The 24,051-nt window shown below is 48.0% G+C and overlaps 1 protein-coding gene across 1 annotated transcript in view; it reads right to left on the bottom strand.

Annotated features, from left to right (window-relative positions):
- Window positions 1–1,292: 1,292 nt before the first annotated feature.
- The window catches only part of VWA5B1 (von Willebrand factor A domain containing 5B1), a 51,483-nt gene continuing 28,724 nt past the window's right edge, over window positions 1,293–24,051 (bottom strand). The window contains exons 12-21 of the mRNA XM_049875516.1: window positions 20,632–20,815; window positions 19,349–19,539; window positions 13,848–14,049; window positions 13,082–13,399; window positions 10,146–10,283; window positions 7,305–7,436; window positions 4,868–4,942; window positions 4,156–4,225; window positions 3,345–3,462; window positions 1,293–1,799 (exon numbers count right to left, since the gene is read on the bottom strand). Coding sequence (XP_049731473.1) covers window positions 1,293–1,799; window positions 3,345–3,462; window positions 4,156–4,225; window positions 4,868–4,942; window positions 7,305–7,436; window positions 10,146–10,283; window positions 13,082–13,399; window positions 13,848–14,049; window positions 19,349–19,539; window positions 20,632–20,815 — 1,935 coding nt within the window. The remainder of the gene's footprint in view (window positions 1,800–3,344; window positions 3,463–4,155; window positions 4,226–4,867; window positions 4,943–7,304; window positions 7,437–10,145; window positions 10,284–13,081; window positions 13,400–13,847; window positions 14,050–19,348; window positions 19,540–20,631; window positions 20,816–24,051) is intronic.

The following is a 24,051-nucleotide window of genomic DNA, read 5'->3' as shown; positions in this document are numbered from 1 at the left end:
GGGACAGCAATTTGGTGAGGGGAGGCTAAGGCCTTGGGGAGGGGAGTGTATGGGGTGTCTGGATTTAGCCTGGGGTCCCAAGCAGGTGGGCTTCTCTGGTGAGGTTCAGATCCTGGGCGGGACAGAGGGGACTGGGTAGTTTGACACCAGACAGGAGGGGAATCTGAGGCTGGCACATACCCAGGCTCCCTGCTTTGAAGCTTCAAGATTCGTTCATTTCACCTAGCAAATCATACCTCCCAGCAGAAGCTGCCATCCCAAAATGCATCGCACCCAAGAGTGTTCTCTGTTGCAAAGGCAGCCCTACTGTATCTCAATATGTCGTAGCCAGAGATGGCTTACACTATCCCAGAATGCAATTCACACCGAGGTGCCTCTCTAGCCCCTCAGCACAAGTGGATAGAGTTTAATTTACTCAATTCCTGAAAGTGTGCAAATTATTAAAAATCTTCTTATCTAGTTTCTTCACTGACTTCTGTGACCATGTCTAGTCTTTTTGGACTTTTTTTTTCCCACAGGCTCCAGCTTAAATCTACACCTCAGCTTGCAGGGCATCTCCCCTTGTCCTGCCCACCCCTTCTTCTTAGCTAAGAAGTTGCAAAGAATCTGCAAACCACAAACTAAAATGCACTAAGGGGAGTTCTCTGCAAAAAAAAAAAAAAAAAACCCTCTAGGTGACTTCTTTGTAAAGTGTTGGAAGGATGTTCTCTGATTAGTTTGTAAGTGGGATTTAGGGGTCCTGTACTGTCACCATGGAGACAAGTGCCTATCCCACAATACAACAGACAGTGGTAGCCTCTCTGGACCTAGAGGCAAGCTTGTTGGTCTGGTTACTTGCAGTCACTGTGTTCTCTCATCTCACCTTTTCTGAGGGGGACATTGCTGTTTCTACTCCATGCCCACCTGGTCCACCTCCAGAGAGCATTTAGGCTTAGCTTGTATTCTCTCTCCCTACCCGAGAGTTGCAGTAAACCCCAGGACATCAGAAACATAAAAATCCTGAATGTCTCAACAGTAAGGAACCTTTGAACCACCTAGTGATCTAGTCCAACTCCCTCACCTCAATCTCTTATTTTACAGATGGGGAAACTGAGGCCTAGGCGGGGGGCAGAGACTGGCCTAAATTTGTACACTTGGGTGGTGGCAAAGTTGAGATTCAACTCAGGCTGCCTGACTAACAGTCCAGGGCTCTTTCTAGCAACCAGTATATTGGCTACAACTTCAAAAGTTTCCCCCACCAGGTCGAAATGGCACCCTCCCACCCCTCCAGCCTGGCCTCTCCTTTGCCCCCACTACACATAATTTGGGTTATAGCAGAGCATGTCGAACTCGAGGTTCTCATCCCAGTGCCGCAGGAGCACAAACAGCTGGCGGGCAGCAGCCTTTAGCGTGCCCTGTGTGCGGCCCTCAGGCACCTCCTGCTGCTCCAGCCAGGAGCTGGCCTTGGCAGCCACCAGCTCCCATTCAATGAAGTAGGCAGCTGAGCTGTGCTCCAGCCAGGCCAGCGCTACCACCGTGGCCCACAGCTTTCCCACGTGCTCCACCATGGCCCTTGGCTCCAAGCCCCACTTGCCCTTGGCCAGGGGCTCCAGGGAGAAGCTGTTACAGGAAGGGTGCTGAAGGGAGGGCCTGGTGTACAGCTGGGGACTTGGCATCTCTGACTTGGCCTGGCGGGCAGTGAGAGACACTCGGTGGCAGGTGAAGGGCGAAGTCCACTTGAGCTTCTCCATGGGGATGTGTGTGGCTTCACAGAAGGCTTGGTTGAGCAGAAAGGCTCCAGAGGCCAGCTGCAGGGATACCTGTGTGTGGGGGAGCCCCTCAGTGGGCCTCAAAGTTTTTGCCCTTGGAGCCCCAGATCATGTAAAAGTCTGGATCCACATTCTGTCCCCATCCCCAGGGATCTGAGGGATTCCTGACTAAACACCACCCGAGCGTCTTCATCCTGCACCCCACGGGCACTTCACTTTCCAAGCCCAACTCAGCATCTTCACTCCAAACCCGCCTCTTAACCTGGATGGACCCAGCTTGGCCAAGGGACTATCCAGGGCTGTCCAGCAGACTCTGGGCAGCACACCCCCTCTTCCTGCCCCCACGCCAGTCAGTTCCTATCAGGTCTACTTTCTAAAGAGCTCTGGAACCCACCACTGGCTTCCTCCTGCTATCCTGGCCTCTAATTTCCTCCCTCTGCCCAACGCACCTTTCCTGCATCCAGAGGGATTTTGTAAGGCATTGGTCTTTGACTTAAATTGGTTCGATAGCTTGATTTGTCTCTTAAAATAAGTCTAAAATATGGTTTACAAAGCCCTACAATGATCTAGCCCTGGTTTGTCCTTGTCACTCACCCCCTCAAACTCCATTCTCCAGCCAACCAAGCTCTCTGTCTCTCCTCTCTGGACCTTCAGCTGTAACTTCTTATCCTTTGGGTCTTGGCTTAACCATTACCTCCTTCAAGAAGTCATGCTTGATTCCTCCGCCACCTCAAGCCTGGCTTAGAGATCTACCCTCCGACTCTCCCTCACTAAACTGGCCTCTCCTATGACAGCTCCCAAGGATAATAATGGCCCGGTTCCTTGTCTGTGTCCCCACTAGACAATTGGCACCATGAGGGCAGGGACTGTATCAAGTTCAAGGTGGTCTCCCCAGGGTCTGGCACTGTGCCTGACACAATAAATACTTGTGGAGTGGATGAATGTGTCATGCTCTGTTGCTCTAGATACTTGAAAATTTATCCATACACTGTGTGTGCAGGGACAGTGCAGAGCAGAGAAGCTCAAACCATGTCCCTCCTCCAAATACCTCTGGGTCCAAGCCCCACTGGGGTCCCAGATGTGGCAGAGCAGGGCTCCCCTGCTCCCCAGTTGAGAGAAGCTCACTCCAGACCTGGCTTCTCACCCTGCCACAGTGGAATGGGGCATCTGCAGAGACACGTGCTATACATGGTGCATGTCCCTGGGGTGTTAATTTTACTGGCTTGTGAGTCATTTCAAGGCTTATTTTTATATATTGAAAAACAGACACATAGATGGTGGAATAGAATGCAAAATTCCTGTGAATTTTTAGAGCAAAGATAGCAGATGGCAAAGAATTTTTGTGATGCTGGCACTGGCTTCTAGCAACACCCCTAGACCCCTGGGGGTAGGGAAAAAAAAAAAGAGCCCCCCGCAAATGCTCTCTGCCCTGCTGGCTACTTGGGTGGAAAGGTCTAAGAAGTTCCAGATCTCAGAGAACTTAAGGTCTAAGACTGAGGTCTTCTTCCCTTTGGAGGAGAGAGGGGTGGGTTGGGGGCTCCAGGAAGGCCCCACTGCTGCATGTGGGGGCTGAAGTCTGGGGTCTGGGGCACTCACCAGTGGCACGTAGTCAAGGTTCTGGCTCCCTGAAGTTGACTCTGGAGTTTTGCTCAGTGGCTTGCCTAGGAAGCCCCTGGCCGCTCGAGTCAGCAGTCTGGACTTGTTCAGATTCAGTCTGTGCGGGGGGAGCCGGGAAGAGTGATCACAGCCACTCCAGGGGTGTCCCTGGTCATCCCACCACTAGTGCCCACCCAGCAGCCTCTGAAAGTCAGGGCCAGAAAGGATCTGACAGACGGCCTCCTCCAACCTCCTCATTTGACAGCTGGGGAAACTGAGGCCTGGAGCGAGAGAGAAGTGTTTGCCCAAAGTTGCCCAGTGAGCTAGCAGCAGCCTGGGCTAGGAGCCAGGCTAGTGTTCTTTTTATAACTCTCTCTCTCTCTTTTTTAAATTGTTGTAAAATATATATGTAACGCAACATTTGCTAATTTAACATTTTTAATGTGTGCACTTTAGTGATATCAATTACACTAATCATATGCAACCATTTATGACTTTTTTTTTTTGATATTGTATTTTGTCCAGCCCAGCATTCAGAAGAGCCCCATGCCTGCCCTCCCTGGGAATTCGCATTTGAAAAGAGACCACGGAAGTGGGGGAGATGGACTACAACTGGGAGTTTTAGGTAGTATGATACCTGGGAGACGATGGTGTCTCTGGGTAGGGGGGCCTTCTTAGCACCCTTCAGATACACCCTGTTGGTTATTGTGTCTAAATGTAAGGCTGGGCCTGCCTTTGGCCTTCCAAGTCAGGGAGAGCCCCAAGGGAAATGAGTGGTATTCAGCGTACCCTTATGGGAAATCCCAGTTACCTGGATCCAAAAAGAGTCTCAGGGGCCTTCACAGAAGAAAGGGTGTTGGTGGTCACACTGTGCAGGGGATCTGGAGAGTCATAGAAGGACAGGGTTGAGCCCTGACAGATGACCCTGTCCAACTGCTCGTTGCCTGGCTGGGGAAATATAGAGGCCCAGAGAGGGGCAGGGACTTGTCTATGTCCCTATATCCCTAGGGGTCAGAGCTAACCATTAGACTGCTGGGCTGCTTCTCACCTAGTTGGTATGGGGGAGGGAAGAATGTGTAAGAAACTGGCCTACAAGTCTACTTGGCGGGTAGGCCCTTGGCATCTTCTGGAAGGTTACCTGTAGGGGCCGTGACAGCTTTATGTCAACTTTCTTCACCCCAAAATGGGGACATTAAGTTGACCTCCCTGGGATGCTGCTGTAGGATTCTGGGCAGAGTCGGGTGGTAGACTATTCCCTCAGCTGGGAATTAGGAGGCCTGATTCCAGACCTGACTCTGTCACTGACTTGCTGTGTGACCTTGGACAGGTCATTTCACCTCTCTGAGCCTCAGTTTCCTCATTTTTAAATTGGAGATAGTCCTATTTACCTCTTCCAGGGGTATTCTGGGGAATAAATGAAGTTCTGAGGACTTCAATTGGTGCTAAGGCACTGTCCCAACCCAAGGCTCAATCACTAGAACCATCTTGCTCAAGAAGAGACATGGCCCTGGCTGCCCACTCACCTTCAGAAGCCACGTGTTTCTCACAGCTGGGGCATACAGTCTCGCAGGTGGGCATGGTGGGGCTCTCCTCCAGGTCTACAACAGAGGAAGCCAGTGAGGCCTCACCCCTCCCAGCCCTCCTTTCTCACCTCCCATCCCCCCTTGGAGAGAGATAGTCCCAAGTCACAGTTCCTGGGGGCAGGGTAGGGGAGCAAGATCAAGGTTTCTCTCCCTGGTTTGATGGCTCTTCATCTTCCAGAGACATCACCACTGCTCAACTGGAAGAGTCAGGCACACCTGGGTTCAAATGCTGATTCCTCCATTGACTAGCTGTGTAGCTCTGGGAAAAATTATTTCTTTTATAAGCTTCTGTTGTAAATTGGGGGTAATTGTAACTATCCCACTGAGTTGTTGTTGTTAAGAATTAAATGAGATAACACACAGGTAGAGTTTAACTTTCAGTCTCATGTGGCCCTGGGTACCCAGCAATGAACACAGCTTCATCTTGGCCCTCACAGAGCTTATGGTCCCATGGGGACGACAGTCAGATGAACATAATTTGTGCATGAAACTTTTTCCATAATTTAAATTATTCCTTTAGAGTAGATCCTTGGAATAGTAATTGTAAAAATGATCACCTTGATTAAGTTTTGAATAAAGTATGTGCGATTGGCATTTACTGGGCATTGTAAGTACCCAATAAACGTAAGGTGGAATCAAGGCCTTGAGCTACAGACACAGCAGAGAAGCAGAAGCAGGTCAGGAGCCTGGGTGGGCGTCAGGGTGAAAGAGGTGAGCACTTGTCATTGGCGTGTGCCTCCCTGAGGAGTGAAGCTCAAGCACGCCAGCTCCCCAGGGAGAGGAGGTACTAGAACATGGAACTGACTGGTCAGGAGGCTCTGAGCCTCAGTTTCCCCATCTATCAAATGAAAATAATAATCGCACATACTTTGTTCAAAACTTAATCAAGGTGATCATTTTTACAATTACTATTCCAAGGATCTACTCTAAAGGAATAATTTAAATTATGGGAAAAGTTTCGTACACAAATATGTTCATCCGACTGTCGTTCCCATGGGACCATAAGCTCTGTGAGGGCCAAGATGAAGCAGTGTTCATTGCTGGGTATCCAGGGCCACATGAGACTGGAAGCTCGGTTTGGCTCAAGAGTAGAGAAGGTTCCCCCTGGTCTTGGAGGCTCTGAGGGACCAGGGAGTTAGCAGAACTCCTTAATTCTGAAGAGCTCCCCTGAGGCTCTACCTCCTCACATATGAAAATATAGTGGTCCTTTTTAACCTACCAATGTTTTCAGCACTTTCTAATCCCTTGGGGAAAACAATCTTATGATCGGGGTGGCTGGGCTTGTGGCCAGGCGGGATCTCTGATGTCCCTCTCATGCACACCAGAGGTGGCACCAAGGAAGAGGTTAGGACTGGTGCAGCAGTTAGGCTGTCTTCAGAGAGACAGAAAGACACACACATTCAGGACACAAAGGGTTAAAGACATTCTGAAAATTAGTGCAAGGCCAGTGGCCCTAGGTCACAAAAAGATCAAATCATGGATCTTCAAGGATGCAAGTTGTAGGCACAATGAAATCCAGTGAAGACTGAAAGCAAGCTATTGGGAATCTTGAAAGAACCAGATGGTGGTACCCAAAGAGATGGGACTGCCTCCTTGCTTTTTCCCCTGCTTATTAGGTTTTTTTTTTTTTTATTAGGTTCCCTGGCTTTTGGGGCCTGGGAGGACTCAGAAGTTGGTGTCAGAGAACAGCCACTGGAGTTGGTGGATCTTGAAAAGAGAGAGGTGGGGGTACGGTGTTATAAATTGAACTGTGTTCCCCAAAAAGATATGTGGAAGTCTTAACACCTGTGCCTGTGAATGTGACCCTGTCTGGAAATAGGGTTTTCATTTGTTATGTTAATGAGGTCATAGTGGAGTAGAGGAGGTCCTAAACCTAATCCCTTCCGAGTGGAGTCTTATAAGAAGAGAAAACAGGCACAGAGAGACGCAGGGGAAGAGATCATGTGAGGCTCTATCTACCAGACAAGCAACGCTAAGAAATGCCCAGGGCTACAGAAACTGTGAGACAAGAATTTTCCCCTAGAGCTAACAGGGAGAGGGAGAGAGAGCATAGTTCTGCCCACGATGCCCTGAATTGGATTCCTAATCTCCAGACTGTAAGAGAATAAATTCCTATTCTTTAAAGCCACCCACTTGTGGTTTTTGTTATGGCAGCCCTAGGTAACTAAGACAGATGGTGTGACCAAGTGGGCAGGGAAGGTGCTCCTCTCTGGCTCCTGGCGCTCTTGGCAAGGTTGTATTAATGCTGGCTCATTTGGGCCATGCCAAGCCCCTCTAGATCTCAGACCTCAGAGAGCCTGGGAGGCCTGGCCCTACTCAGGGGCTCAGAGTAACCTCAGGGGCCCAGGCTTCTGAACACAACCAACGTGGTTCATACTTAGGTTTTGAAATTTGCCATCTCCTGGTGCTGATTCTTCCCCGAGCATGGTCTGGGACCGTGCGAAGCTGGCAGAGGTGCCCCTCAGCTGTCGGGTCAGGGTCCGTGAGCTGGCCATCCGTAATGCAGCACCTTCACAGAGGACAAGGAGAAGGGATCAGATGGATACAAATGTGTTGGTCCTTTGTCTCTCCCCCAAGACTGACAGGAATGATTCTGGCTTTAATCTCTTAATTATCCAAAGACAGGGAGGCAGTGTACAAAGTAAGGCCTTGAGGTAGAATCAGAGAGACCTGGGTTTGAGCCCCAGCTCCATCTCTTACTATCTAGGTGGGATGATTAATATCTCTAAGTTTCTTCATCTGGAAAATGGGGATAATAATACCTACCTGGCCTGGTAGATACTATTGCTGAGATAGTGTTTAGAAAGCAGCAGTATTTTCTAGTTAGTTAAAAGGCTGAGTTTCCCAGGAGCACCCTATTCTCCTTCTGTCCCAGTTTGCTGCCTCAGAGACCTAGGTTCAAGACCCTTACCCGACAGGGCAAGCCCCTGAAGTCCCAGGACATCACCAACGGAGGGCAGATGGAAGGGAGATAAACCTACAGCACCCGAAGCACGTTTTGGGGAACGCTACTCTTGGAGAAGACTAGTTTTATAAACTGTTTCTTAAAAAACAGAGTTCTGTTGGGAAATCAGTTTTGGAGAAGCTGTATGCTGTAGTCCATTCTCTGAGCTTCAGTGTGTATCAGTGCACTAAAGGCTCTGAGAAGTCCCACAAGTAAAGGAAGCTTTTGAATTTTATTTAGTCCAGTGTTTCCTAAATGTATTTCCTGTTTTTGTGCTGAACGACTATTAATAGGGAATAGGACAAGGGTTCTAATTCCCTGGAACACACTTTAGAGAGTGCTTGGGTTAAGATATGGGCCAGGTCCTTGAACCTCCTAGGCTGTGGCTACAGGTGCTAACAGTGATGTCAGATATGGGTGGAAGGGACAGACAACGAGAATGCTCTGTGGGGCAACAGTCCGGGCTAGAGAGCTGCTGGCCTGAGCCTGAAAGGAGAGCAATTGAGGGTGGGAGAGAGGGGAATGGGTCGTTAACTATTTTATTATGGGTTGATTTGTATACTCCTCCCAAAATATGTGCAGGTTCTAAACCTTGGTACCTGTGATGGCGACCTTATTTGGAAACAGCATCTTTGCCGATATCATTGGTTAACATGAGGTCACACTGCAGGAGGGTGAGCCTTAATTCAATATGACTGGTACTCTTATAAGAAGAGGGAGATGGCTATATGAAGATGGAAGCAGAGATGGGATGAATGCTGCCACAAGACAAGGAGCACCTGGGGCCACCAGAAGCCAAAGGATACAGAGAAGGGTCTCCTCCCCTAGAGGCTTCAGAGGGAGCATGGCCTGGTTGATACCTTGATTTCTGACTCCTAGCCTCCAGAACTATGAGAGAATACGTTTCTATTGTTTTAAGCCACCAGTCTGCAGTAATTTGTTTAAAAAAAAAAAAATTTTTTTTTTTTTTTTTACGGCAGCCCTAAGAAAGCAATACAGAACTACAGATCTGAAAAGGGGGACGGGAGGAATGACGAAGGTCACCTTCTGTTCCCAGGCATGATTCTTCCAGGAGGCCTGCTAGAAAAGGAAGTCACAAAGGACAGGGAGAATAGAATTTAGAAAAGAAAAAAGTACAAATAGCTCATAAACATATGAAAAGAGTCTCACAAACAAAGAAATTGCCCAAAGAGAGATTCTTTTCTCGCCCATCAGACTGGTAGAGTTTAGAAAGATAAACAATATTCGGTGTTGGTGAGGGAGGACTTTGGAATAACCAGCCTTTGGGCAGGGGACAATTTGGTGACATGTATCACAATTTTAAATGAGCATGCCCTTTGATATTGCAATCGTAAGATTTAAGTAGCCTCGAGGAGAGGACCAAAGAGAAGCACGATGGTGTTCTTTGCGGTTGGTTTATCATCATGAAAAGGGGAATAAACTAAACGTCTAATAGTAGGGGGCTGGTGAAATAAGCTGTGATAAATAGTACAGTGGGCGAGAGCACAGACTCTAGAACCAGGCCAGGAGGATTCAAAGCCTGACTCGGCCCTTCACTGGGTGTGTGACCTCGGGCAAGGTACTTCACCCCTCTCAGCCTGTTTCTCCGTCTGTAAAATGGGGGTGATAACAGTATCTACTTTGCAGAACTCTTTCGAGAATTAAATTATTTAATGTCTATAAAATGCTTTGGAACACTGTCTAACTGGCCATTATTATGACAATATCCCCTACAGTGGAATATGCTGCAGCCATTAAAATGATGCTACAGATTCACTTTCGTAGGAAAATATCTTCCATACCCATATTTTATAAAATACAGCACATATTGGTATGATCCAATTCATATACAGTGACCTGTCTGCCTTTTAATATCTCTACATGAGGACATCCAAAGAGACAAGTCTGGAAGGATAGTCATGCCAACATCAAGGAGGTAGTAGTCATCGTTCCTGAATGACTGCTGGCTCCAGTCATTTTTACCTATTTTATGTATAATATATATTTTGAAATTTTCTACAATGAGCACAATGTCCCAACTGGAAACAAAGTCATTCTCAACTGGTGGGAAAGGGGATTGGGGTGGTTTCACACCTTTTTGCAGAGCAGTGGGATGGAGGCCTATGTACCTCTTGCCCACCAGCCACTGTGGGTTTTTCTGTTTCCAGGTTCATCCTGGCACCCCTCCCTGTGAGTCTGTGCTCCTTTCTAGCTCCTCCAGCCCAAGGGGGCTGCTTGGCCCTCAGAAGTGCCCTGGCTACCAGTGCATCTTACCAGAGTTGGGGTACTCCACCACAGTGGGCAGGTACTGACTCTGACTCATGTCTACTGGTACGAAGGCCGTGTACTTGCTGATGACGTTGCAGGCCTTGCTGGTGTGCACTGCATTCACCTGGTAGCGACGGCTGGACCCTGCAGAGGGAGACGCTGGTGAGTTCTCCCTGACTCAGAAAGTCCTCCCAGAAATGGAAGCTCTGGAAGCTATAAGGAGGGCTAGACCAGCGGTCCCATCTTTGGGATTAAATAAGCCCTTCAGATCAAGGGGTTGCCAACTTGCCAGTTAAGGACATTAAAAAAAAAAAAAAAAAAAGAACCAACATTATTAACCTCCATCATCATTTCACAAAATAAAGGACCTTTTAATTTAAAATGGTAAGACATTATCTCAGAATAAGAGACAGCTGCTTCCCTTAAATAAGCTTAGCATTATAAAAAACCCTCTGCATAGTCTGTATTTATTTTTTTATTTTGCAGCTGTCTGATGAGAACCTTGCTGCAGGATTTCATAGGTCCCTTGACTGATGGGTGGGGACCACTGATCTGGTCCATTTAATTGCTGAGAAGATTGACAATCAGAGATGGAGTGTGATATTTGCAGGGTAAAACAGCCAGTTAGGAACGGCCCTAAGACCCAAAGCCCAAGCTCTTCCCCCTAAACAGGTAAGCTGTCTCCTTGGCTTGCCGCCTCCCAAAGGCTATGAGGAGCCAAGGAAATGAAAGATAGACAAGAGTTTGGTAAGCTGTAAGGTGAGGTGCTCATGAGAAGAAAAGATATATATATATTATATCTTATAATAAATATCTTATAAACTTATTATAATACAACATATCATACCTATCTATATATTTATGTCTACACATTTATCTCCATCACCCATCTGTCAGCTTGTCATACTGGGATGGCTTTCGTGTTGCTATGATGCTTGAAGCTATGCCACCAGTATTTCAAATACCAGCTGGGTCACTCATAGTAGACAGTTTTCAGTAGAACTTCCAGACTAAGACAGATTTAGAAGAGACCTGGTGATCTACTTCTGAACTTTAGCCAGCGAATGTCTTATGGATCACAACAGAACTTTGTCTACCTCATTTGCTTTGGTCATGTCATCAGGAGGATCAATCACTAGAGAAGGACATCATATTTGGTGAAGCAGAGGGCTACCAAGGGTAAGGGAGACCCTCAGTGAGCTGGATTGGCACAATTGCCACAATGATAGGCTTGAACATGCTGGCAATTGCGAAGATGACACAGGATGGGGCAAGGTCTCACTCTGTTGTTACCATGTCTTGGAGTCCATTTGAAGGCAGCTGAACAACAATGTTATTGTTGCTATTAGTTGCTCTTGAGTCAATTTCGACTCATAGGGACCCTATGTGTACACAGTAGAACTGCTCCATAAGGTTTTCAAGGCTGTGGCCTTTTGGAAGCAGATTACCAGGCCAGGTTTCCCAGGTGCCTTTGAGTCTGTTCAAACTGCCAACCTTTCAGCTAGTAGTCGAGCACTTAATGGTTTGTGCCACCCAGGGACCTACAAGCTCTAGGTCTAATTCTAGATCTATGTATTCTCCAAGTGTGCTCCATCTCACACATGCCCCAGTTCCTGGACTAAATTAGCTCCCCCCACCAACCTGTTATACAATCTCTTGAATTCCCGTGTATTTTAATAGCACTTAACCCATTGCCATCCAGTTGATTCCTACTCATAGTGACCTTATAGGACAGAGTAGAACTGCCCTATATGGTTTTCTAGGCTATAAATCTTTTCAGAAGCGGACTGCCACGTCTCTCTCCTGCAGAGAGGCTGGTGGGTTTGAACCGCCGAACTTTCGGCTGCCAGCCGAGCGCGTAAGCACTGCGCCACCAGGGCTCTCAGGACTTAGGACAAATGCACTCAATTAATTATTTGTATAATTAATTATTTGATTAATAACTGCTTCCCTGCTAGTCTGTGTCAAGCACTCATGGTAGGGACTGGGACTGTGTTGTTCATTGCGCTGTACAGGACCCAGCGCGATCCTGGGCCCCAGCCCATCCGCAAAAAATAATGGTGCTGCTGAGTGAGTGAGTGAATGACTGAGTGAGTGAGTGAATGAGTGAGTGAATGGACCGACTAGGTCTAAAGGGCTCTGTGGGGAAGGTCGTGGTCCCAGAGGATCCGGGATCATGGAAGAGGGCTGATTCTAGTGTTCTAGCGCCAGAAGACCCTGTCGCCTGCGTCCCTACAGGAGGCGCTGCAGAGGAGACGCTCTGGGAAGTGAGGAGGAGGGTGACGTGGAGAAAGGAGCCAAGAGGGAGGACTATCGGGTGGGTGTGGAAGTGGAGGAAACCTAGTGCCTTGAATGGGCTGGGGGCAGTGGGCGCCTGGAGGCCGCGGGAGGACGGTGTGTCCTGAGGGTTGGCGCTGTGGGTCCGGACCCCGCTGTGGGGTGAGGGCGGGCCGGGTGAAGTGAGGAAACGAACCGGGGCTGTGAGTGGGGTGGGGAAGGGCCGGCCCGGCTGCAGGAGGAGAAGGGCGGATCCTGGGAGGGAGATGGGCGGAGCATCGGGCGGGGCGGGGCTGTGGGGAGAGGCCGGCCTGGCGGCACGAGGAGGGCGGATCCTGGGGAGGTGGGCGGGGCTGTGGGGAGGGGCCGGCCCGGCGGCACGAGGAGGGCGGATCCTGGGGGAGGTGGGCGGAGCATCGGGGCGGGGCTGGGCTGTGGGGAGGGGCCGGCCGGCGGCACGAGAAGGGCGGATCCTGGGGAGGTGGGCGGAGCATCGGGGCGGGGCGGGGCTGCGGGGTGGCCCGCCCGGCGGGGTAGGAAAAGGAGCCCCGCAGTGAGTGGGGTGGGGAGAGGGCGGGCCGAGGGCAGGGGCAGGTGGGCGGGGAGGGGCGAGGGGGGGCAGTACTGATGGGGCCTCTGAGGAGGGGACAGCCCACGGCGCTCACCCTGCTCGATCTCGCCCTCTCGCTCCGCCAGCTGCTCGAAGTCGCGGATGATGGCGCGGGCCGCCAGGTGGTGGAAAGTCGCGCTCCATAGGTCGGCGTCGCGCGGACCGCTTCGCTCCAGGTTGGGGGGCTCCAGCTCGAAGCTCACCTCCCACTGCAGCCGTTGGCTGTCGCGCAGGCCTTTGACCACCGCCTTGCCCAGCACCGGCCCAGGGGTGGCGGGCCTGCCCGGATGGGCCCGCTCCTCGGGCTCGGCCAGGGGCTCCCAGTCGGAGGACGTCTCGGTTTCGAAGGCGAAGGAGGGGTGATGGGACGGCTCTGCAGGTGGAGGGACAGGTGGGCTGTGCACAGAGCTTGGAGACAGGTGGCCAACTCCTGGGAGACATCATCCTTCCCCATGGAGCACACACGCCTTAAGCAAGGCCAGTGCTCTCCCCCCACAGAACAGAGGACAGCAGGGGTGGCATGGGGGTGTCCCCAAGAGAGTGGCAGGCCCACAACCCAGAAAGTCAGTCACCTGAGGGGACCACACAGGGTGGGGTGGGGACGCCCAGTATCACAGAATGCAGCTCCAGGGGTGACACCTGGGAGCCTCACAGACAGCCCAAGGGCCATATTGCTTGGGGAACAGGGGGTCCTCAGTGACCAGCAGATCCCCCACGGAAGACATCGGGTATCTGCCATCTGGGCCTGTCACCTGCAGCTGTGCCACAGCCAAGTATTCCTCCCTGTCCCCGGTCAGATTCTGGACCCTGTGGGCACTTACCCAGGTCCCCAGGGCTGGGGCGGTCTGAGGCAGACTTCAGGCTGGACCCAGAATTCAGCTCCCTCTTGGGGCCCCAGGTCTGGGGCTCCGGGCCTGAGGGCAGGAAGGGCTGGCAGCCTTGGGGAAGCAGAGAGGGCCTGCGGGTCCCTGGACCCTGAATTTGGGGGCCCTGGCTCAGGTCCTGGCCACTGTTCAGCAAGGGCTAGGAGAACAAGAGGAGGAAGCTGAGCCCAGGTGGCTGGAACCCCTGCCCTCCACCTCTATACCCCCTAGCCCCAGCTCTTTCCCTGGGCACCACAGCCCTTCCTAGGGCATTGCCCCTCCGGTACCCAGGGACACATGGCCCACTGTCTTTACCTGTGAGAAACGTTATCATGAATAACTCCAAACCATGGAAAACATATCACACACCACAATACTATTTTAAACCCACTTAATTTTTTGCCGTGACACTGAAAACTTTGTGTGTGTGTAGTTAAAATTATCAACCTTTTTCTTTATGTCTTGTATGTCATGCTTAGAAAGAGCTTCCCTACTCAAAAAAAAAAAAAAACCTTCTAGAATTTTGTGATTTTATTTTTGTATCAAATAGTGACATGTTAAAATCATTGATTTGCGTGAAATTCATTTTGATGTAAGGAGATGGGAACCAGCTTTTTACTTCATTTTCCAAATCGTTCAGATCTCAACACCATTTATTGAATACAGTTCATTCACTGAGTCTCTGTGGTGTATCAGTTCCCACAAAGCTCACATATACATTTGGTTTTACTTCTGGATTTTCTGCTCTGTTTTGTTGATTTAATCTGTCTAGTCCTGTGCTAAGGAGCTCTGGTGGTGCAATGGTTAAGCATTTGGCTGCTAACGGAAAGGTCAATGGTTTGAACCCACCAGCTTCTCCGAGGGAGAAAAGACCTGGCTATTCGCTCCTGGAGAGATCACAGCCTCGGAAACCCTATGGAGCAGTTCTACTGTGTCCCACAGTGTCTCTGTGAGTCGGAATTGACTCCACAGCATCTAAGAACAACAGTCTACTGCTAGTACAAAAAAAAAAAAAAATCAAAAGGCAAGTGATAAACCGGGAAGTATATATAATGCAACATGCATGACAGATCGGTTTCAACCAAATGCTCTTATAAAGCAGTGAGGGGAAAAATAAACTCAATAAAAGAGTGAGTTAAGGGCATTTACAGGCAGTTCATGGAAAAATGTATCCAACAAACCCTTGAAAAAATGCTTAGTCTCATGAAAAAATGTGTTGTTAGCCGCTGTTAAGACAGCCCCTGAGTCATGGCGACCCCATGCACTACAGAATGAAACGCTGCTCAGTCCTGCATCATCTCCGTGATTAGTTGCGAATGGGGCTGTTGTGATCCATAGGATTTTCACTAGCTGATTTTTGGAAATAGGTAGCCAGGCCTTTCTTCCTAGTCTATCTTAGTCTGGAAGCTCCACTGAAACCTGTTCAGCATCTAGCAACACACAAGCGTCCACTGACAGACAGGCGGTGGTTGCACATGTGGTGCATCGGCCAGAATCGAACCTGGGTCTCCCACATGAACGGCAAAAATTCTACAACTGAACCACCTCATCAAGGAATGCCCCCTGAATGTAAATTAAAACAAATTACCGTTTTTTGTTGTTCCTCTTGGACATTGGCAAATATTTAAAACTTCGATGACATTCAGTGTGGTCAGTTGGGAGACAGAATCTTTCATGCACTGTTGGTAGGAGTGTAAACTGGTGCACATTTGTGGGAGAGCAATTTAACAATCTACATTAAAAATGCACGTTCCCCTTTGACCCAGCAGTTTCACTTTTAGAATTTAATTTTGTGGAAATAGCCACACAACCGTGCAGAGATCTATGTGCAAGTATATTTGTTGCAGTATTGCTTGTAAAAATGGAAATCTGTAAACTACCTAAATGTCCATCAATTAAAAAAAAAAAAAAAGAAAAATCCAGTTGCCATCAAGCCAATTCTGACTCACGGCAACCCCACATGTATCAGAGTAGAACTGTGCTCCACAGGGTTTTCAATGGCTAATTTTTCAAAAGTAGGTCATACCAAGCACTTCTTCTGAGGCACCTCCAGATGAACTCGAACCTCCAACCTTTTGGTTAGCAGCTGAGCTTGTTAACCATTTGCACCATCCAGGTCCATCAGTTGTTGTTATTAGGTGCTGTCAGGTCAATTTTCAACTTATAATGGCCCATTATGACAGAATAGAACTACCCCCATAGGGTTTTCTAGGCCGTAATCTTTACAAGAGCAGATCACCAGGTCTTTCCCTCACAGAGCTGCTGGGTGGGTTCAAACCAACAGCCTTTCGGTTAACAGTTGAGTACGTTAAATGTTTGCACCACCAAGGACTCGATGTCCATCAACAGGGGCTGGCAAATGACGGCAGATCCATGCAATGTACTACTATGCAACACTGAAAAGGAGCGGGGAGATCTCGTTGTACCAATAGGGAAAGACGTCCCAGATGAAGTTTATTTTAAAAAAGTGAATTGCAACTTTTTGTATCTTGATCGAGGTGATGGTTACATGAATAAATGCATTTGTCAAGACTCAGACCGTTCATCAAAAACAGTAATTTTACTGTATGTAAAAATAAAAGAATTAAAAAGACTTTACAAAGTAAATTGGAGAGCAGCTTTCATATATGCTTATCAGGAACATATATACTTATGTATGTGTATGCACACGTGTGTGCGTGTGTGTATGTGAGTGAGTGAGCATGTGTGTGTGTAGTATTTCTGGAAGAAAACTAGGCAAGATGAGGAGAACATTTAGGTTTACTTTGTACTCAGCTGAACTGTTTGAGGGTTTTTATTCCAAACTCTGAGTATGTATTGCTTTTGTAATTAAAAAATAGTAAAATAATTAAAAATGAGTGTAGTGCCTCTAGGAACACATGCATCCCCCTGGTGGAGGAGAGGGTGCTGGAGCAAAGGCACTTACTAGGTGTAACAGAGACAAAAAGTGCCCCTCAGATTTGTAGGCCACTAGTTAACTATGGGGCTTTTTCATTCCTATCAAGTGCTGATTGGGAGCACCTGAGGATGGTACAACGTTAACGGAGAAGAGGCCTGGTCACTCTCAGGATGCCCTCAGTGAAAGCTTGTACCCAGCCAGGGCTGCTAGGTCCTAAAAACCAAAACCAAACTCATTGCTGTTGAGTTAATTCCAACTCATAACTACCCTATAGAACAGAGTAGTACTCCCCCGTAGAGTTTCCAAAGAGCACCTAGTGGATTCGAACTGCCAGCCTTTTGGCTAGAAGCTATAACTCTGAAGCACTACGCCACCAAGGTTTCCATGCTAGGTCCCAGGAAACCACTTAACTCCTCTCTCCTCTCCCCCTCCCCCAATGAGAGGCTGAGATCCCCCTCACCTCTGCCTCACCATCACCACCACACTGGGGACAGAAGAGAGAGACAGAAGCTGCTTATGTTTTCATGGCAACAGATTAGCCTAAGATCCAGCTCTTCAGCTTATTGGAGGCTGCCATGCCTGTGTGTGTGTCCATACGTGCAAGTGTGTTGTGGAGAATCAGAGAGGGAAGAAGAAACCAGACATGGGATGAGGGAGTGATGAACAAAGGAGCAAGCAGCAGAGAAGTGAAGAGAAGTCCACCTGCTCAGAACTCTCACCAAGGCAGAGCTGCCGTTTATAGGACACCTACTGTGTGCCGGGGTGGTGCAAAGGGTTAATATTTTTGGCTGCTAACTGAAAGGGAAGTTCAAAGTCTGCCCAGAGGCACAGAAGAAAAGTTTGGCAATCTTATTACAAAAAATCAGCCATTGAAAACCCCATAGAGCGCAGATCTACTCTGACATACATGGGGTTGCTGTGAGCTGGCGTCGACTTGACCGAAACAGGCAACTGTGTGCCAGGGCTGCACCAGGCACTTTATCTCTTATCTGCTAACCCTGGACGAGTGCCCCACTCAGAGCTGGCTCCCAATAGATATCTGTTGGTGGATGTTAGCTGAATCATCTGCACAAACTATTCTCTATCATAGCTAAAGGAAGTGGGGCTCAGAGAGGTTTTGTAACATGTTTGAGGAGCAGAGTTGGCCTGTTTTCCCATTGCGTCAAAGGGTCACCCCAGGGAACGGGTGGCAGTGTCCCTGCCCTTGGGGAGCTTAGAGTCTCAATCATGTGTATATGTGGCAGATGAGGGGATAAAGGTGGGGATGGTGGTTGGGGGTGGGAGGGACACCCAGAGGAGAGTGAAAAGGCTGCTTTTATAGAGCCACAGAGCCTCAAAGACAAATCCACATAAAGGCTGCCCTCAAAGCCTGCAGATAATACCAAACCGCAATTTGGCTTAGGACAGTGGTTCCCAACCAGAGATGATTTTTCTTTCCTATCCCAGGGGACATTTGGCAATGTCTGCAGACATTTTTGGTTGTCGCAACTCCGGGGGAGGATGGTGGTGGTGGTGGTGCTATCTACTGGGTAGATGCCAGGGAGGTTGGTAAACAAAGCCCTAACAACAAATAATTAACTAGCCAGTTGCTGTCGAGTCAACTGCAACTCACGGTGACCCCACGTGTGTCAGAGTAGAACTGGCTCCATAGGGTTTTCAACAGCAGATTTTCTTGGAAGTAGATTACCAGGCCTTTCTTCTGAGGTGCCTCTATGTGGACACCTCCAACCTTTCAGTTAGCAGCTGATCATGCTAACTGTTTGCATCACCCAGGGATTCCAAAACAAAGAATTCTCTGGCGACAAATATCAATGGTGCAGAGGTTGAGAAGCCCTGGCTTAGCAGGACAGTGGGTGACCCTTCCTGCTGGGGCTCTAACTCTCAAGTCATCACCGCTCTGGATAAATGTACAGCCCCTAGGATTTGCAGGAGGCACAGTGTGATGCAGGGGCAAACGCAAGGGTTTTGAAGGCAGAGGCACCAGGGTTGCACGCCCTCAATGGCTGTGTGACCCTCATTAAGTCACTTTATCTCTCTGGCCCTCAATTTCCCACATCCCTATAAGTCTCCATACTCCCTTCTCTCCCAGGGCTGCTATAAAATCAAATGAGTAGATGGGGATGCTCTCTGCCAACTGGGAAGAGAAGCCAACCTCCCTAGAGTTCTCACCAAGGTAGAGTGGCCATTTATAGGACACCTACGCATGGGGTCTCATGGGGTCACCACGAGTCAGAGTGACTCAGTGGCAACTGATATGGTGTTTTGGTTTACTTTGTGCCAGGAGCTATGTCAGGCACTTTTACTTAACCCCTTGAAGAGTGCTCCACTTACAGCTGCCTCCCAATAAATATCTGTGCACAGTCTCATCAACTGTTGGGTATCATTATTAGGAAAGTGTTGTTGGGGGTCAGGCAGATGAAGGTCTGGAAGAGGGAGGAGGGAATGGCTCACTCCCCAGTGTAAGTTGTGGACGTAACTGTCCTTGTGGTTGGAGCAGGAGACGCAGCTATCCCATCTGTGGCCTCCCCCAATCCCTCTCCAACTTGCCCTGCTTGAGTACCTGTAAATTGATCTGCCACAACTGGGCATCCACGCTGGTCTGGTTGGTGAGGTCCTGCAGCTTGGCTTTCCGTAGTGGGTATCTCCTGGCAGCCGCTGTGGGGTCACTGGCTGTGGCGGCCCTTGGGGAGGGCTTGGGGTTGGAGATCTGGTTGGTGCTGTATGCCCTCCGTCGCTGGGAGAGGATCAAATCTGGGGTGGTGACAGAGAAGCCACCGGGGTGGAGGACAGTAGGAAAAAGAGAGAGGGGCTTGCAGGCCCCTTTCCTGCTTGGAAACTTCTGGAATTTTCCACTGCTTGCTGACTGAAATACATGCAATGCCTCACCTGGCATTCAAAGCCTTGCCCTATCTGGCCTCAATCTATCTTTCAGCTACTCCCCTTTTGCTCCTTTTTTTAGGTACCATATGCTCTGGACAAAATAGATGAGCGGCTGTTTGTGTATGTGTCTTCTGGGAATCACACCTCCACACCTTTGCTCAGACAGTGCCTGCTGCCTGGGATCTCCTCTTCCTTCCCTCCTCATCAAGCCTTTGTTGATTTCCTGCACCAGGTATGCCTTCCTCTCCCTGGGATCACTCTACTTTCTATTGGAGTCATGGCCAATCATATCCCTCTCACTAGACGGAGAGCTCCTGAAGGGCAGGGGGCGTGTCTGAGTCACCTTTGCTTCCCACGCTATGCCCAGTACCTAGTCTTAGGAACTGACTGGCCACTACCTTCATAGGGAAACTAACACCATAAAGAGGCTCTGTATCTGACAGGCTAGATTCTATCTGGGCCAGAATGCTCCTTAGACGTGAGAATGTTGAGTCTTCTGCTTGCTTATTTGGACCCATCATCAGGAAAGACCAATTGCTAGAAAAGGACATCATATTTGGTAAAGCAGTGGGTCATCGAAAATGAGAGAAACCCTCAGTGAGATGGAGTGCCACAACAGCCACAACAATGGACACAGATATACCACCAATCGTGACGATGGCACAGGACTGGGCAACGTTTTGTTCTTTTATACATAAGGTCACCAGGAGTCGGAGCTGACTTCAACAGCAATTGACAATGACCTCTTTCGAGCTCCAGGAGCTTGGCCAAATTGCTTAAAATTCTCTAAGTCTCAGTTTTCTCATCTGCAAAATGGGTATAAGAGTACCCATCTCTGCAGCTGCTAATTATTCAGTGAGATTTTTTATAAAGTGTTTAGCACATAGTAAGTGCTCAATAAAAGGTAGCAATCAGTGAGGTCTCCTTGCAGAGGGCAACAGGCACAAAAAGCGGCAGACTCACTGGGGTTGATGGTGGAATCTCCGCTGGACTGCCGGGCATCTTTGGTCTGTTCCATGCTGAAGGGTGCCCCCGAGCTCTTGGCACAGTCCCCGCTGTCTGGGCCAGGACTCCCGTCCTGTGAGTGGTAGAAGATGGAGCTGCTGGACTCCTGAGAGTGCAGCGTGCTGTACCGTCGCCTCTTGTCCTGGATGGAGTGAGAGAAAATGGGGCTGCGAGTGAGGTTAGGTCGGGAAGGACTTCCAGGGGGACAGCAGGGTATCAGAAGAGGGAGGGGTGGTTCCAGCTCTGAAGAACTGGCATAATAGGCAAGTTTTTTGCTTGCTTGGGGAATTTAGGCAGACTTCTGTTGAAGAGATGATGAATACAATTGTCTTTTCCTATCACCTATTTTTTTTCTTTTTTCAAAAAGGCTAGATAATTATTTAGGGATTAATTAATCTATGTTTTGATGAATTACTTTGTCATACACAGTATTACAAGTGTGATTTGACTTTTTCTCCCCAACTCCCTATCCCCTCCTCCACCCAGCCCCTGTTGTTGTTGGGTGCCCTTGAGTCAATTCAGACTCATAGTGACCCTATGTGACAAGGTAGAAATGCCCCACAGGATTTCCCAGGCTGTAATCTTTACGGGAACAGATCTTCAGGCCTTTTCTCCCATGGATCAAGAGGAAATGCTGACCTCTCAGTTAGCCGAGCACTTTAACCATCCTCAGGCCCTAGTCACCATTATCTTCTTTTATCTCGATAGATTTTCCTGTTCTAAACATTCCATGTAAGTGGGATAATACGATATTTGTTCTTTTGTGTCTGATTTATTTCACTCAATATAATGTTTTCCAGATTCATCCATGTAGTTCTTCCATCTTTATGGCTGCATAATACTCCATCGTATGCATATACCACATTTTGTTTACCCATTTATCTGTCGATGAGCACTTGGGTTGTATCTACCTTTTGGCTATTGTGAATTCTGCTGCAATGAACATTGGTGTACATGGGTCTGTGTGAGTCACTGCTTTCAGTTCTTTTGGGTATATACCTAGGAGTGGAATTGCTGGGTCATATGGTAGTTTCGTGTTGTCTTCATTTTTAATTACTGGCTTCTTTACAATTTTTAAAATTTAATTATAAATGTCACTCCTTTATGCTGAGTGAAATTAGTGAGTTGCAAAAGGACAAATATTGTATAAGGCCACTATTATAAGAACTCGAGAAATAGTTTAAACAGAGAAGAAAATATTCTCTGAAGGTTATGAGAGGTGGGAGGGAAGGAGAGGGGTTTTCACTAATTAGATAGTAGATAAGAACTATGTTAGGTGAAGGGAAAGACAACACACAATATAGGAGAGGTCAGCACAAGTGGACTAAACCAAAAGCAAAGAAGTTTCCTGAATAAACTGAACGCTTTGAAGGCCAGCATAGCAGGGGTAGGGGTTTGGGGACCATGGTTTCATGGGACATTTATGTCAATTGGCATAATAAAATCTATTAAGAAAACATTCTGTATCCCACTTTGGAGAGTGGCGTCTGGGGTCTTAAATGCTAGCAAGCGGCCGTCTAAGATGCATCAATTGGTCTCAACCCACCTGGAGCAAAGGAGAATGAAGAACACCAAAGACACAAGGTAATTATGAGCCCAAGAGACAGAAAGGACCACGTAAATCATAGACTACATTAGCCTGAGAGCAGAAGAACTAGATGGTGCCCAGCTACAGCTGATGACTGCCCTGACAGGGAACACAACAGAGAACCCCCGAGGGAGCAGGAGAGCAGTGGGATGCAGACCCCAAATTCTTGTAAAAAGACCAGGCTTAGTGGTCTGACTGAGACTAGAAGGTCATGGTCCCCAGGCCTTCTGTTACCTCAGGACAGGAACCATTCCCAAAGCCAACTCTTCAGACAGGGATTGGACTGGACTATGGGATAGAAAATGATATTGGTGAAGAATGAGCTTCTGGGATCAAGTAGACACAGGAGACTATGTTGGTATCTCCTGTTTGGAGGGGAAATGAGAGGGCAGAGGGGGTCAGAAGCTGGCTGAATGAACACAAAAACAGAGTGGAGGGAAGGAGTGTGCTGTCTCATTAGCGGGAAAGCAATTAGGAGTATACAACACAGTGTATACAAATTTTTGTATGAGAGACGGACTTGATTTGTAAACTTTCACTTAAAGCACAATAAAAATTAAAAAAAAAAGAAGACTATAAACGCCACTCCTGTCCCAAAACAGATAACAAAATTAACCATTTGCTCCCTCCATCCCCTTCTCCATGATATAAACATATATATTTATGTGTACATTTCTCTCTCTATATAAAACATACAGGTATTTGGGAGTCATTTTTTTATTTACAAAAACTGGACCATATTACTTACATTATTCAGTATCTTGAATTTTTCAAGGAGTCCCTGGGTGGTCCAAATGGTTAATATGCTCAGCTACTAACTGAAAGGTTGGAGGTTCAAGTCCACCCAGAGGCACCTTGGAAGAAAAGCCTGGCCACCTACTTCCAAAAAACCAACCATTGAAAACTCTATGCAGCACAGTTCTAATCTTGACACACATGAGATTGTCATGACTTGGAACTGACTCAACAGCAGCTAGTTTTGAATTTTGTAGTTAAAACATTCTGGAAAGCCTGCATGTCAATCATTCTTTTAAACATTTGGCTCCACAATATTCCACCACCCCCTATTGTTAAGCATTCACTTTGTGGCATTTATTTTTGCCATCATAAAAAATGCTACAAAAAAACCCTTGGACATAAATCCATTACACTACTTTTATTTTTATGCATTAGATTCTACGAGAAGGATTGCCGGGTTGAAAGATATTGCTAGATTGCTTTGTAAGAGAGCTGTGGCAAGTTATATTTACACCAACAAGGGATAAGTGTAGCCTTTACCCAATATCCCTACCAGTAGCAGGAGAAAACTTTGCCAGTCTCATGGGTAAGAAAAGGAGAAGGGATTTGATGACTTTTTCAGGTCCCTTCCAGTGGTAAGGTATGTTGATGATCCACCGCCTCCCAGACCTCTGAGGAAGTCCTACACTGTTAGTGAGCATTTCGTTAAGTGTTTTCCCTGCTGTTGAACACACCACTCTCCATAACACATTAACCATTACCTTGAACAAGGTTCTTAATATTAAAAAATCTGGACAAAATTCCAACTCTTTTGAAAAATTGGAAACACATTTAACACAGGGCTCACATTCCTGCATTCTAGAGCCAAGTAGGGACTTTCCCTATTTAGACAAGGCATCCAATTTGCCATATTCCCCACCACTCCTTATTGTCTCTCTAATTATGAGCTCAGTGATAATGGCTATTCATCATGGCATTTGCACTTTTTATTTTTATACTGATTTCATACCTGCCTGATCTCTCTATGCATTTGAATTTGTGGCTCCTGATGA

The sequence above is a fragment of the Elephas maximus genome, chromosome 3 (genome assembly GCF_024166365.1).
Source record: "Elephas maximus indicus isolate mEleMax1 chromosome 3, mEleMax1 primary haplotype, whole genome shotgun sequence".
NCBI lineage: Eukaryota > Metazoa > Chordata > Mammalia > Proboscidea > Elephantidae > Elephas > Elephas maximus.
Note: the sequence above shows the minus strand (reverse complement) of the source record. Positions and strands in the feature narration are given on the sequence as shown.